The sequence below is a fragment of the Neopelma chrysocephalum genome, unplaced genomic scaffold, assembly GCF_003984885.1.
Source record: "Neopelma chrysocephalum unplaced genomic scaffold, ASM398488v2 Primary Assembly neopelma1_86, whole genome shotgun sequence".
NCBI lineage: Eukaryota > Metazoa > Chordata > Aves > Passeriformes > Pipridae > Neopelma > Neopelma chrysocephalum.
The window spans coordinates 6,056,285-6,070,567 of record NW_020897748.1 but is presented as its reverse complement, the minus strand read 5'-3'; the positions used below and the strand labels follow the sequence as shown (position 1 = coordinate 6,070,567).

At 42.3% G+C, this 14,283-nt stretch overlaps 1 protein-coding gene across 4 annotated transcripts in view; it reads left to right on the top strand.

The window, feature by feature from the left end:
• The window catches only part of ESRP1 (epithelial splicing regulatory protein 1), a 34,684-nt gene extending 25,886 nt beyond the window's left edge, over positions 1-8,798 (top strand). For 2 of the 4 annotated variants that reach the window (XM_027692375.1, XM_027692374.1), the window contains exons 14-15: positions 5,851-5,956; positions 7,477-8,798. In XM_027692375.1, coding sequence (XP_027548176.1) covers positions 5,851-5,941 — 91 coding nt within the window. In that variant the 3' untranslated portion in view covers positions 5,942-5,956; positions 7,477-8,798. Of the gene's footprint in view, positions 1-3,976; positions 4,108-5,850; positions 5,957-7,476 lie in introns of those variants that run through there. The other 2 variants (XR_003535693.1, XM_027692376.1) reach the window with 2 other exon arrangements.
• Positions 8,799-14,283: the final 5,485 nt, after the last annotated feature.

The following is a 14,283-nucleotide window of genomic DNA, read 5'->3' as shown; positions in this document are numbered from 1 at the left end:
AATTGTTGCATGCCTCCATAGACTGTCATTATCACTTTGTTTGTAGGTTTTAATTAGTAAAATTACCATGGTGTCTGAAAAGCAGCAGAAAGGTGGGTATCTGTAAGATCAATAGGTATCTGTATATCAGGATAGTAAAATTATTTAAATGAAAAAACAAAATGAACTCCACCTTCCTTCCAAGTTGGGTAAGCCTGTAAAAATGTTTCTGCTGGTAGCAAGTGTCCAAGACTTACTCAACCCACCATACAAAATGGCACCATGGATTCTTCCTTTTGTTTGTGTAACATACTGAATCACTTGACTTTCAGCTAGCAGCTCTCACTGTTGTTTTCTGACTTTTCCTCTGCTAACTGGTAAAACATTTGGATTAGTCTGAGGGATTACAACATTGCTCAAGTTTGCTACAGAGATCAGTTTGAGTATAGTTTTTCCTTTTGCTTATTTACAACACAGTTCAGTGGTGGGAGAGATCTGTCTGTTGTGCCTCAGGGCACGTGTGTCATCCATGTAAGTGGCTCTCTTAAACATTGCAGTGATCTCAGATTATTCAGGGCACAAAGATATATTGTTGGATACTTCTCTTTACTCAGAAGCAGCCTTCTATGGGGTGTGTTAAAAGTCCCAACACTACCCAGGGCAGAAAGTGTTTCTGACTCCATTCCCACTGCTTCTTGTTGTTGTGCTACCATCAACTTATACATTTGGGAAGCTGATTGCTGTAGTCAGATGGAGTGGACAGCAGGTTATCTGGTTAAATGTGGGGAAGGCATCTGTACCGAAGGAGCTTTTGGTGTTTCCAGGGGTAGAGTTGGGTTGATCTTGGAATAAGGCTCCTTAGACCTGAAAGCTTTTTGTTTAGTCTTCCTTGTTGAGAACAGTCTGTGATATTTGTCCATGATTAAACAGCAGCCATGGGGATCTAAATGTTTCTATTTGATTAACAGATGACCTGATGGTTTAGTGCTCCTACTCATTCTATTTGTCAAGTTACATGGCCTTTCTTTAAATGGATTTAAAGAACATTTCAGTTTTGGAAAAGGAAAATTATTCTGGTTATGTAAATACTTTTGGTAATAGCATGTCTTGTTAGGTTTTGTCAACAAAGTACCATGCTAAAACTTTCAACTTTGGTAATTATACTACAAAATTCACTAGTTTCGCTTCTCTCAAACTTTTGTATGAACCACTTCTAAAAAAGCTTTATAGAAAAGCTGCATTTCCTCCTGATTTGGGGCTGCTTTCCAGCAATGAACATTATAGGCATTGTGCTGCAAGCTTATGTATATGTGCACATTATACCCATGTCCTGTGCCAGCCAAAGGAGTAGTTAAAAATCCCTTACAGTCTCTGAAAAAATCTGCTGTTCACTGGATTTTGGACTGATCTGTCAAAACGGATGATGTGGGCCCTGATGATTGCTTTTTCTGGTCCTTCTACTGGCTTCAGTCAGAGGATCTGACTTTGGGGTGCTGCAGAGCTGCTTAGAGCCTACTGAGCTTCCTAGACCTCACAAAGGGGGGGGAAAATTTAATCTTGAAATGCTAATGGATGAGTTTGACAAGTTTTCTTTCCCTACTAGTGTTCCTCTGTATATTACAGTAAGGTATATGCAGTAAGACTAACCTGCAACACAGGACCTGTCTTAGAGTCCTGAAATTAATAGAAGCTGTCAAGTCAGTAGCTTGAGAAAAGGTTATCTTCAGTATCTGTTTTCACAAAGCAGAAAATAGTTAATACTTAACAAACAAAAAACTTTTTCAGGACTACAGAGAACTAAGTCATAGGAAAAACGGGGATCGAAAATCTGCAGGGAGAGAAATGAAACCTAGATGGTGTCTATGCACATATCTGCTCCTATGTGCAAATATGCTGGATGTGTCTGTGGTTCTGTTGATTGACCTGCAAGATACTTGGCAGGGATCTGAAAACCTGCTTGGCTATGTGTGCTGACTGCTCCCAACTCACACCCACTTGTAATATAAACCACAGCTTCCTTCTGGATATTTGTATCTGTTAAGCAAATGTATAATGGAAAAATGTTAGGAAATCAGGAGAGACAGTGATCCTCAATGTTTTCACATACTTTAGTGATCAACGTTTGGGATCCCTTTAAGGGTATAAATGCCAACATCAACCTTTAGAAGATGTGAAAACTTGTTCTTGCATCCAAAACTGATTTCTGAAACTTAATTATGTTTTATTTTGAGGGTCTTTGGAGAATACAACAATCCCAGAAATATTGATTGGAAAAAAATCCAATCTGCCTGATTAGATCTAAGAAGGATCAATTCATAAGGAAAAGAGGTTTGCATTGGGAAACGCTTCATATCATGTTTGATTTCAAGAACTGGATGGGTATTAAGAGTTAAATCCTTGCACTGCATTATTATATAGTGATATGCAACTACTAAGAACAACTGTAGAAAATCTGTCTGATGTGATGTAAAACATGCAAGTATTTCTTCCTGAGATTTGTTTAATTAGGGAAGATAGACTGGAATGTTTATCTTGTATCCCTCTCTGGACACTTTTCACTACCCATCTCCTCTATCACCTGCTTTTCCATCTGGAAACATGACCACTCTAAGTCACTTGCTGCTGTTCCTCTAGGAGGTTGTCACCCCTCAGACTGGGGTAACATAGACCTGGCTGGGAGCAGTCCATGTATTCCCTAAGGGAATTGGAGCAGATAGCACCCTTAGCCTAACCCGTGTCTGAAGCTGTTACCTTTATCTCCAAGGTGGAGTTACAAATTAGCAAGTGCTAATTAGCATTGCAGTGCAAAGCCAGCAGGCTGAATAGCTAGGTTTAAACAGGTTTCCATGTTCCTTGAAACAGAGAAAGACCCTGTAGAAAGAATGATTAAAAAAAGGGGGGGGAGGGGGAAGAAAACTGAAAGGGAAGCACTCTTGCCCCAGCAAATGCTGTGCATCCAAAGCTGAGGGGAAAGCATATGGAAGCACAGCAGCAGGGCCAAGTGGCTGAGACTGTGGGAAAGCTGTTCTCTGGGACACCAGGTAAAGCTGTCATGGCCACTACTGCAAGTTCTTGTGGCCTCTCTCTCAGCAAAGGCCAGGCAGGCAGAGGAACTTCAGTTTAACAGTGATAGTCCCAAAGACAAGGGCTGTACCTGTATTTCAAAAGGAAAGCAAGATTGCCCAATGAGTCTGTCTCATTGTTTTCTGGTGCTTTGGTTGGGTTTTTTTGTTGGGGGGGTTTGTTTATGTGGTTTGGTGGTGGTTTTTTTAGTGGTGATACAAGCTACCTCTGTATTGCCCTACTAAATTAATTTACTTAAGAAGGCTGCATCATGGTCTACTTTGGGGACTGGGCTTTTTATCTCCACTAATAAGAACTCTGCAAAGAAAGCTGGCAAAAGGTCTCTTTCCTTACTCTTCATGTTAATTTTGGAAGTAATGAGGTTGTTCTCATAAGAATTCTAGAAAAAATTAAACTATTCTATATCTTAAGTTCTCTTGTGGTTTTCTGTTACCTCAGATGCACAAATTATCCTTTCTGGTAGCCTCAGCTGCCTGGCCAAAAGGACTCAATGTTAATGACACTCTCTTTATAAAGCTGTGCAGGTGCAAATAGGCTGGAGGCGTGCATCTTGCTCACTAAATCCACGAGAAAAATAATTCTTTTTTTTATTAAATGTTATACATATATACAAGCACCTAGCAGTAGCTGGATACTCATGTGGATTACATGACATTTTAGCAAAAAGAGGATATTTTCTAGAACTGCCAATTCAAAACAAAACAGTTAAGTAGCTACAGTTTTGTGGCAATTGGAACAAGGCTATGAAAGACCTGACAAAGAATATCAAAGCTTCTATCATCTACGAAAGGAGTATTTTGGGCATAAGAAAAGAATTTTTATTACTGCTGAATAAATTATATTGTGGCATTAATATTGCTTTAAAGCAAGACAAGCACATTCCTTCGTGGCACTAACCTTTAATATCTCACAGCTGCCATTGACCACAGAAGATGCTGTGTTTAAAAAGTCCATGAAACAGAAGTAAATGGAAGCAAATACTGCCTTGCTGGCAGCTCTGGAGAGTGCCTTCCTCAGGTATATTTGGCAGATATGTAATAGAGACCGTTGACCTGGATCTGACATCCAAACTGTGGATGGACATATCTGCCGTGGGTTCATATCCTTACTCTGTAGCTACTTTAAAAAAAAATGAGGTTGGAGACAGCACGTGATGGCAATAAGTTCCAAAGCTGACTGCTGTACTGGGAGGGGGAAGACTTATTTTCAGCCTCATTAGTGTCATTACGTGACCCCTGGATCTTGTGTTTAAGAAACTGAGTAGTACATAGGTATATTGACTGTGGTAGTATTTTTTAGGGATTAGTATGGCTATCAATATCATGGAAAAGGCATGCAGGAAACCATTAGTGAGATGTGTTTGATAAGTTTGTATGAAAATGCTACTCTACAGCATAAAACCATCCTACAGCTGTTTTTCTGACAATAGGCTCAAAATTGATAGAAATGATTACAAGTCTTGTCCTTGGCATCAGACTGTCTCTGCTGTTTAGTGAAGCTACCCAGGAACACAAACCTGTGGAAATAAAAAAGCATTATAAGCAGTTCCTATGGAAAATGGAAAAAGCAACTCTCCTAGACATGGATAGTTGTTCACTGTAGAAGCAGCAGTGTTTCATTTGCTTTGTTAAACCCTTTGAAAAGGTTTGTTTGAAGAGAAGCCACAAACATGTTTATGCTGTGTCCAGGAATGGCTTTTCTGCTGGATTTGTTTGTCATTTGCTGTGACTAAACTATCCCCTTCCATACTGTGCTCCATAAAGATGACCCAGGGCTTTGCAAATAGTGGGAATTTAAGGCAAGACTGGTGAGAACACATGCTTGGAGGCAAATGCAGCTTCTGGACTTAGAAGCTGCAGAGGCACTCAAGAAGATGAACTTTAACTTAGAGAGATGGAATATAGGCTAACACTGTAGGTCTCATGGGGAGTGAGGGAGGAGTCTTCCACAAGGCATCTTGGAGTAGTAGCCTTTGGACTAAAGTCAGTCTTCATAAATATCATTTTAGCTAAGGATTTAAACACAAATATAAGCAAGCAAAGGGAAGACTGATGGTGCCCAGCAGAAACTTTCTCATGATATTTTCATAGCCTTGAGTTTGGAGAACAGAAGTGGAGGCAGTCTGGGATCTACCTTTCTAGTGTAGTTGGAAGAGGTTATTCTAGGTTTAAGGAATAGCATGAAAATGGTGATGAAAATGAGTAGGTGCTTGAAGCCATGCTCAGGAAATAGAACAAAATTATCAAGGTGGCTTTGAGCAAGAGGTATGGGCTCTTTGGGGAATGAGTTTGTTTCATTGTTTTTAACTTCCATCTTAAAACTGTATGGTAAGTAGGAGTAGCCAGTGGCATCCTTCACTATTAGGACAATTTCAGGGATAAGTAGTCTATGCAAATCTTCCAAGTAGTGAACTTGTTAACTTCTCCCTTAGAGACTTTGAGAATGTGTGTGACTGTGCAGGAGGTGTGTTTATCTCTGATCTCCAGGGACACTCTCATGAGACCAGTCAGTTGTGACTGCCAGAGTCTGGAGGCAGTGGTCTTCAACAAAATACTGTGTGTACCCCTGTGTTGTGCTGTTAGAGGAGGCTGATTACCCCAGCGTGGTTTCTGTTGTTGAATTGCTCTTGGTGCCATGGTGATGGAAGCATTATGAATGTCTAATTGTGGCCTGAACTTTGATGTCTGCCCAGGGCTTTAAGAAAGGTTAAGGTTGCATAGCCAGCTGCTGGCTCTCTTCTCCACTAGTTTGGCTTCTGATTGCTTCTATCTTAACTTGTGTTTGTAGTATGCAGCAGAGGATGGACTTGTACACACAAATGATCCTGCCAGGACAGTGTCCAAAGAATGGATTTGCATTTAAAGGCCCCAGCAGTTAGACTTCCTTAGAGAAGGTAAGGATATGAACCCCAGGACATGGGTTTTGGGGGCATCACAGCGTTTGCTTCAGATAACCACCATATTCAACATAACTTTTCATTTGCTGCCCTGGGAACACGGCTAGTCTTTCCTATTTCTGGAATGTCATGCTGCAATGTATAAAGCCTTGGCTGTTAAAGCCATCATTTAAAAGATTTTGACTACTCCAGTCATCGTAAGGGCTGCCGCTTTACATGCTTCCCAGGGCTTCAAATGCATGCTACTTCAAGCTTTAATACCAGTACTGAAAGATCCTCAGAGACAGTTTCCTCTGTGGAACAAAGTGCAGAGAGGATGTTACTTCTAGCAATGCACTAGGATGTAGTGTTGGTTAGGCAGAATGAGCTACTTTCTTAGATAACTACAGAATCTGATTTCTAAGCCTTGTGCTGATGTAAAATTGCAGCAATGAAGTAAACTGTGTTTGTATAACAGCAGCTACTCTCTTGTCTTTGTGAGCTTTCTGATCAGGCCACTTGAGCCTTTCAAGCTTGGTTTACTTGATCTTCTGTATAGGAACAGTCAAAGGGTGAAATCACCCAGAAAGCATTTGTGCAGAAAAATGCAAGTTGAACTGCAAAGCAAGGTATTGGTGACTGCACCAGGTGCTTTATCGTGTGCTGTAGTCTCAGAGGAAGGTATAGAAATATATTTATGAGAAATGCTCCTGTAATCTCTAGTCCTTTAAAAATATATAGTCAAAGAAGTGACAAGATTTCTTTTATGTCCTTTTCTTTCCTCTGTTCGTTCTTCAGCTTCCCCTCAGTCCTCTCTTTTGTTCTCCTGCTTTTGACGCAAAGGTAACTTAGCCCAGGGTATAATCTACTTCTGGGCAGAGTCTTTACCTGCAGCATCACCTCACTGTCACCTGCTCAAAGTGTGCTGCTTTTGTATGTGCTTTGCAGAAGTGACCAGCTCAAGTAGTTGGCTAACAAGCTGGCTTTTGTCTGGGCTGATAAAGTTAAACTCCATCCCTATAGCTGACAGTCTGAGGCCATAATTAGGTGCTCATTAGCATCCTGGCCTAAACTGTACTGCATAGCTTCCCACCCTGCAGCTGTTTGTCTGTGGTGAGTGTTGCCATGCAGTGACTAGGCTGGGAAGCTGATCTAACTGGAAGAACCCATGGGGGTTGCCTCTTAATCCGTTTTCAGCAAGTTTACAGCTTAGCTGTGTGAGTACCTGTGTTGGCCCAGAGATGGGAAGGTAGAAGTGAACAAGCAGACACTGAGGGACAGTAATGGCATTACCATGTTGGAGTTGACTGTAAAACTTCACCTTGAGAGGTAAAAGGTCATGTGATAATCGCATTAATTCTGGCATACTCCTAGTGAAGCACTGTTATCTTAATAGGCAGTGTCACTGAAATCCTGTGTGTGTAAGGTGAAAACTAAAGCTTTTGGTTCTTCAACAAATATTTGATATTTTGGAAATCAAAAAATAAATATTTGCTTTTATCATGGTGTTCAGTGACCTGCACAACTCTTTCATGCAGATTCCTCCACCCTTTCTGATGTTTTGAACAAACACAGCGAGCATAGATGGAGACTATCATTATATTCCCAGTTTTACCGCTTCTCAAGCCAGTTGTGCTCAAGAGAAAAAAGTCACCAGAACTCTGGAAATCAGCAGATGGACCTCTAACTGTGTTCAAGTTGATGCACAATTTTCAAATGTGCACACACAGACCACTAAGCCCTTCATTGAGAGCACAGGTGTTGAAATCATGCAAGTCCTTGTGGGTTTGTCCTTGCTAAAGTATTCAGCTGCTCTTAACACAGACATAGTTTAGCCTGAACCTAAAATTCTGATCTCTTATGTTCTTTGAAATAGCAAAAAATTCTCTTTTTGTCTAATTTTGCACACAGTTCTTTTTTAATTAAAAAGGTATTTTACCACCTCTAATTGTGCACTTGATATTTTAATTAAAAAACCCTTTTTGTTTTGACTTGTATATATGTCCAATCTGTGCAGAAGAGGCCTTTGTAAACTTTATATGCAGGCATATTTTACACAGTGCAGAAATAATTAGGAATGCAAAATGGATTATCTGAGGGGAAAAATGCTGTAACTTTCTAAAAGTATATGTGTGGGATGTTAAATGCTTTGTCTTTGATTCTTATCTTGTATGCTTTTTCATATGCACTCAGGTATTTAAATTTTAAAAGGCTTACAGGAGTATGCATTTTCAAACTTTGTTCACTTTGCTTAGTCAGAAAACGAGAAATATAGTTAATGTCTCTCCTGTGCTACTACTTTTTATTTTTCCACTTCCTGCTCTACCCACCCTGCTTGGTGTTTGACAGTCTTTCATGCAAGAGAAAGAATTGTGATTTCTAGGAAGACCCCGCACCTTGTCTGCTTTAAAGGAGGGTCACTCAGGGATGGTAGTTTGAGCTTAGTCTCTCTCTGAACTAGAGCAAGTAACCCAGCACCACAACTGTCACTCTTACTGGAGAAATCAGGTGATAAATGTGCTTTTACTTAAAAAACTGATGTCTTTTAGCAGCCTCTGGTCTCCCTGCCTGCCCTGAGACTGGGCTTCAGGCTGAGGGTTAGATCACTACGTCTTCCCATGGCAATTACACTCATCATTTCTACTAAAGAAAGGGGGAAGGAAACCCTGAAATAAAGAGATTTGTGGGGCTAAAAGTTGCAAAGTGGATAGGCTCTCTGGCATGTTCAAAATAAATATTGCAGAACTGAGGGCTGCAAGCACTTCGGGTTTGTGGTGCTTAGAGTCCTCCTGTATTTAGTTCCCATGAGCCCAAATCCACAACAGTGCCTTGCTATCTCTGAAAGGAAGTAAAGGGGAATTAAAAAAAAAAAACCAAAACAAGGATGATGGGGTGGCAAAGTAGGAAAACTGTTCTAGACAAGTGATAGTCTCCCCCTTTCATTCTTCTCTTATTATTTTTCACTTCTCTTTCCGATGTGCCACCCTCCCCCAGTCACTACAGCCATAATAATCTAGATTTACATTTTCTCCTGGCAAACTATTACACTCTGAAGTATTTGACAGCCTTTTTTTTAAAATCACTGTTCTGTAAGCACGAGTACATCAAACATGATTTATTGGCGCAAAATATTTTTAAATGGTATTTCTAACTTTTCTTTCTGAGAAGATGGTTTTGCCTTTCATTTTGTAGCATGATTATAAATTAATAGTTATGCATTAGCCTATATAAGCCACTGGGGAAGTGACGGTGGAATAGTGTCTTCACATATTAACTGTGCAAATACAGACAGGGAGTGAGTGGATGGGAAGAAGTAGGCCAGAAAAAGCTTGGAAAAATAAATCACAAACTGAATGCAACGATAATTAAATGCTTTTGAAAAACAAAGGCATACTTTATGTTGGGTTACACACATGGGCCTTTAGTTTGGGATGTTTTCCAAGTGTTCTATACAGTACTGGTAAAACTTTAGCAAAAAGTTATAGCCAAAAATTGCCACAAAAATTGCAAAATGTGGATCAACTGCAGAGCGAACAGAGGGATTGTGAAAACTGCTCCCAGAGGCCTGCTGAAGGCATTGGGCTTGCTTCATTTGGTGAAAAGGAGACTGAGGTATGAGAACAGTATATTAAAAGTATGGCTATGTAGAGAGAAGGAATAAATTTTTCCCTTTGTGAATGGGACCAGGAGAGAAGGGATGGAGTTACAAATGCGGATTAAGGGATCAGAACAAACCTTCTTATAACAGCAGTAGTTAAATACTGATCTGAACTGCCTGGGGAGGCTGCTCAGTTTCCACCCAGGTAATCTTCTGGGACTGGTTGGCCAAGCACTCATTAGAGATGGCACTGGTAGAGCTGGTCCCACTGTCAGACGCAGACATGGACAAGATCTCCTCTTCAGGTCCCCTCCAGCCTTGTTTGTGGTGATACTGCTTTCTTCTTAGGACCCTGGCCTCAGATGTTAGCAAGTGAACTGTACATCCTATATATACAATATGAGCTGGGGATTGTGTTATTTTTCATGAGCTCTCTCGTATTTGGGAGTCTTTAGACCCTATTTTCTGAACTGAATTCTTTAGACTGTTCTTCAATGTTGTAATCAATTAAAACAGTTATTGAAATTCATTTACCCTAAGGCTGAGGAAAATACTATTCCTTCATTATAATGGGTACAGGTTTTAGAAAACAGGCAAACTAGAAGTTAGGTGATTTCTACAAAGGGGGGAAATGTGTGTATATTCTGGGTTTTTTTTGCAAAACTAGCAAAGCTTTGAGATTTCCCAACTATCTCTGAATATCTCCATCACTGCAGTTAGGTGGGTTCTCAGCTGGAGGCAATTTATTTAAGAAGGAAAGCCTGAAACTCCATCAGTAAAGATGAAAGTCCAATTCCACATGGTAACTTTCTCTGAGATTAAGAGTATTGATTGAACTTGAGATGTGAATCTATTGCTTGTTGGTTTGGATGTGTAAAGAATATGTAATATGAAGGTAATAACTGGAATTAATCTGAAAAATATGTGAAAATATATATTGTGCTTTCATAAAGACTGTATTTAAAATTATTGTGTTACATGGAGAAAGTTTTTCTTTCCTTTCTTTTTCCATGCTTCCACCTATCTCTGTCCTGTTCTGCTTTTCCTGGGGTCACCTCTTTGACCTTTCTGGAGTTGGGAGGGCATAGAGCTGGGCTGTGCCCCTCACAGGGGGAGTAGGCCAGGCTGGAGAGAAGGGGACAAAAGGTGCGTGAGAATACCCAAAGCATGCCCATCCTGTGTGAATGCCACAGCACTGCCCCAGAAGAGAGGACAAGGGGCTGGCACAGTCCTATCCCCAGCATTTCCTATTCAGCCCCTACCCCACTCCACTCACATGGTCAGGTAAGGAGCCTGGGTGTTTGCTGGCTTGCTACTGCCTTACAGCAACGGGTTAGGTCAGTGTATGTTCAGACAGGCATATTCAGCTCATGGATCTGCACTAACTCCTTCTTTTGTTGGTGTTGTTTTATTGTCAATCACTTGAACAGAGATGCAAACAACTGCTCTTCCCTGCATCCTTGCCTAGAAAGGGAGACAAGTGATCCTTCTACACACCATAGGTCAAAGATGGGCTACTTGGCAAACAAGCCTGGGCAGTCAGAGGAAGCATAAACAAAATTAAGTTTGCTTTCACCTGCCTTCACCACCTCTGCCCTGCTTGCTTTGTGAAGCTGATGCAAGGTCATGCTGTACTGAAGGAAACAAAGGGAAAAGAAATTGTTAGCATGGTGATAAAAACTGTTCTCCTGTGATTCTTGCATGTTGTGTGGCAGATACTTGGTGTAGTAGCTGCATCTCCCCGGGGGATGTGTAATCTTATTCTGCTGTGGGAGCTCCTGCAATGAGAGACTTCAGTAGCAGAGTCGCAGCAAACGCTGCTGAAAAGACATGTGGCCAAAGCACTGGCTACAGAACCGAGCTGGAAAACAGCTGAAAAAGCACTGTGGCTGCACTGAGAAAAGTTATTAAATACCACCCCCCCTTCTTCATTTAGTGATGTGAGAAATGTGGCTGTGCCCATCAGCCTGGCTGGGCTTGAGGGAGAGGAGTGATTGAATGGCTATAACTGAGCAGGGAGCCCACATGAACTCCAATAAATCATACCCTGACTGGCTGTGACTGCCTATGAGATATCTGAAACACAGAAATATCATACCCAAACTTTGGGCTTTTTTTCAACTTTATCACTTCAGTTAATAAAACATATCACCTCTGCCTACAAAGTATGCCCTCATTCATACCCTGGGGTCATGATGTCATAGCATGACAGCAACCCCCTTTGAAAATCCCTTCCTCCTCACCAGCTATGCTTGCACTGAGCCCTGTGCAACCACACACCACTCTGAGACCTGGGCATGGCTCTGAGGGTCAAAGTGCACCCATGGGCATAGAGAAACAATGGAGATCTTTACTGCAATAGTTTGCTATTACTGAACACAGTTTGGAGTTGGATCAACAGCAGTAGCTACACACAAGGAAGCCCCAGTGCAGAGCCAGGGATGAGCAGGGAGTTGGAGTAGCACTGCCAGCAATACTGGACTGTCACTAAAACATCACAGGATCCCAGGCAAAATTTAGAGAAGGCCAGCTGGAGGCACGGTGCTCTGCTCTCTCCCTGATGATAGCACTAACACATCAAATTGCCCCACACTCAACCAAGACTTCCCATGACAGGTGAATAGGGGGCAGAAGCTTGTCCCAGCCAGTCTCATTGCATCACAGAGGAGAAATCAAATGCAGGAGTGGTTTGGACCTCAAAGCCTTGTCTTCCCCAGCAATCAATGACTAATCTTGTGCTGATTTGTGAGCCTGACTGGTGATAAAAGAACAGTCCTGGGCTCACCATGCTCATGGAGCCTGGGGCAGCAGTGCTGAGGTCTTGCTGTGAATCACTGCTGGAATCTGGGGGTTTGGGCAGAGGCTGAGGCTGTGCCAGCTTTGCTGCAGCCACATCCCTGATGGGGAGGGAGGGAGGGGGGTCCTCTCTCACATGGCTGCAGTCACATTTAAGTGCACTTAGCAGTGAGAGCCCACCATAATAGCACAGGAATGAAATGACAATGTACAGAAATGAGTGCAGAGAAAATTAAAGATGGCCTACATTAATCAGCAAGCCTGGTTTGCTTTTTAGAGAGCTGTTATACATTGGTGCCTGCAGAGAGAATCTATCCATCACCATATAAAGAAGCATCAGCAGCAGAAAAGGATTTTGTGAATGATTGCTCTGAGATCTCTAACACCAAACCCCATGTCTTGTGTCCATCCATGCAAGTGGTCAGCTGCATGGGCTGCTGCAATCCAGAGGCTGCTGGCTCTGTCCATGCTGTCTGTGTGTCCCTCTGCCTGCTCCTCTGACTGCCAGGAAACAAAGGATCACCCATTGCTCTGCTTAGGTTCCATCATCATTCTTACATCAGGGCTGGCATGAGGTTACAGAGGAAGGTGTCTGTGCTGTAGCTCCCCAGCAGTCCCAGCTTTCAGCAGCAGCAGCATCTGGCATGTGCTCGCCACATGAAAAGGCACAACGCTTCACCTGCCATTTCTTAGGAGACTGGTGTGTGACTTGGGGGGCGAGATACAGGCCAAACGAAGAACAAAGCAGCCCATTTATTAAAAAGTTTCAGCCCACGCAGTCTGCTTGCAGGTGGAGTGGGAAAGGATTTTACATGGAATAAATGTCATTATCTATCACAAAGCAGGCACAAAGTGATGGGGTGACAACATTTCTAGAGCACCCCGCTGCTCATAAGCCATCTCTGGTGAAAAGACTCTTGCCACTACTCTAATACAAATCGTAGATGAACTATTTTTACTAACCAGTATCTCAGATGAAAAATATAGTTACAACCAGATGGGAAAAAATAGTAAGAAAGAGCTGATAGATGGGCTTCAACACTTGATTCTTTTTCAGGCAGCAACTGCAAAAATAGTATGATGGAATGACATTACTTCTCTCTGACTTCAGGTTAAAAAGCAGTCCATGTTCAAGGAGACTGCACTCAAAGTTTCAAACCCAACCTGACCTCCAAGCTTCAGGCAAGGTGGGTCTCCTTTCCATGCATGTTCATGAATTGCAGCTGCTCTGCAGGTTCAATAACACCCTCGCTGGATCCTGATGCAGGCTTCTGACTGCGCAGGTACCTTGGGGGGTGGCTCTGCAGGGACCCTGGGTAACAGCTCTGCAGGGACCCTGGGTTACAACGACTCTGGGACCTCATGGGCCGTGTGGGCCCTTAGTCAGCAACGCTGCTGGGGCATCACACAGCATTGCTGTGGATGTTGTTCCCCGTCCTCCCTCCCAGGTAGGATCAAAAAAGTATAAGAAGGTAAAAATAAATAAATAATGATAATGCAAAATTGGGTGCTGTGGTTAGCTGTACACCACAGGGCAGTAACAGCGTATTTGAGGTCATTACTCAGATCTTCACTCTTTGTGGGGAAAATAGTGTTTGGGAGGAGCTGGGGGGTTCTGGCACAGCCACCCCATCTCCATGGGCAGCAGTCTGTGGGGCAGAGCCAAGCTGCCCACCCAGCACAGTGTGGCAACTGGGGAAAACTGCTTGGAACCAAGCTCTTGGCCACAATGGGCTTGAAAATAAACCCTGCTTCTAGTGCACTGTGCAGGTGATTTTCTCTCCCTCCCAACTCATTATAAAACCTGTGAGCTGTGACCAACTTTTTGGATGCTACAGGCAAGTAATTCTGCTATTGAAATGTGTGTCTGTGACATGGCGAGACCTGGCATTGCCTCTGCCAGCTGAGGCCACAGCCACAGAGCTTTCCATACTGAGAAGATAGAGGCTGA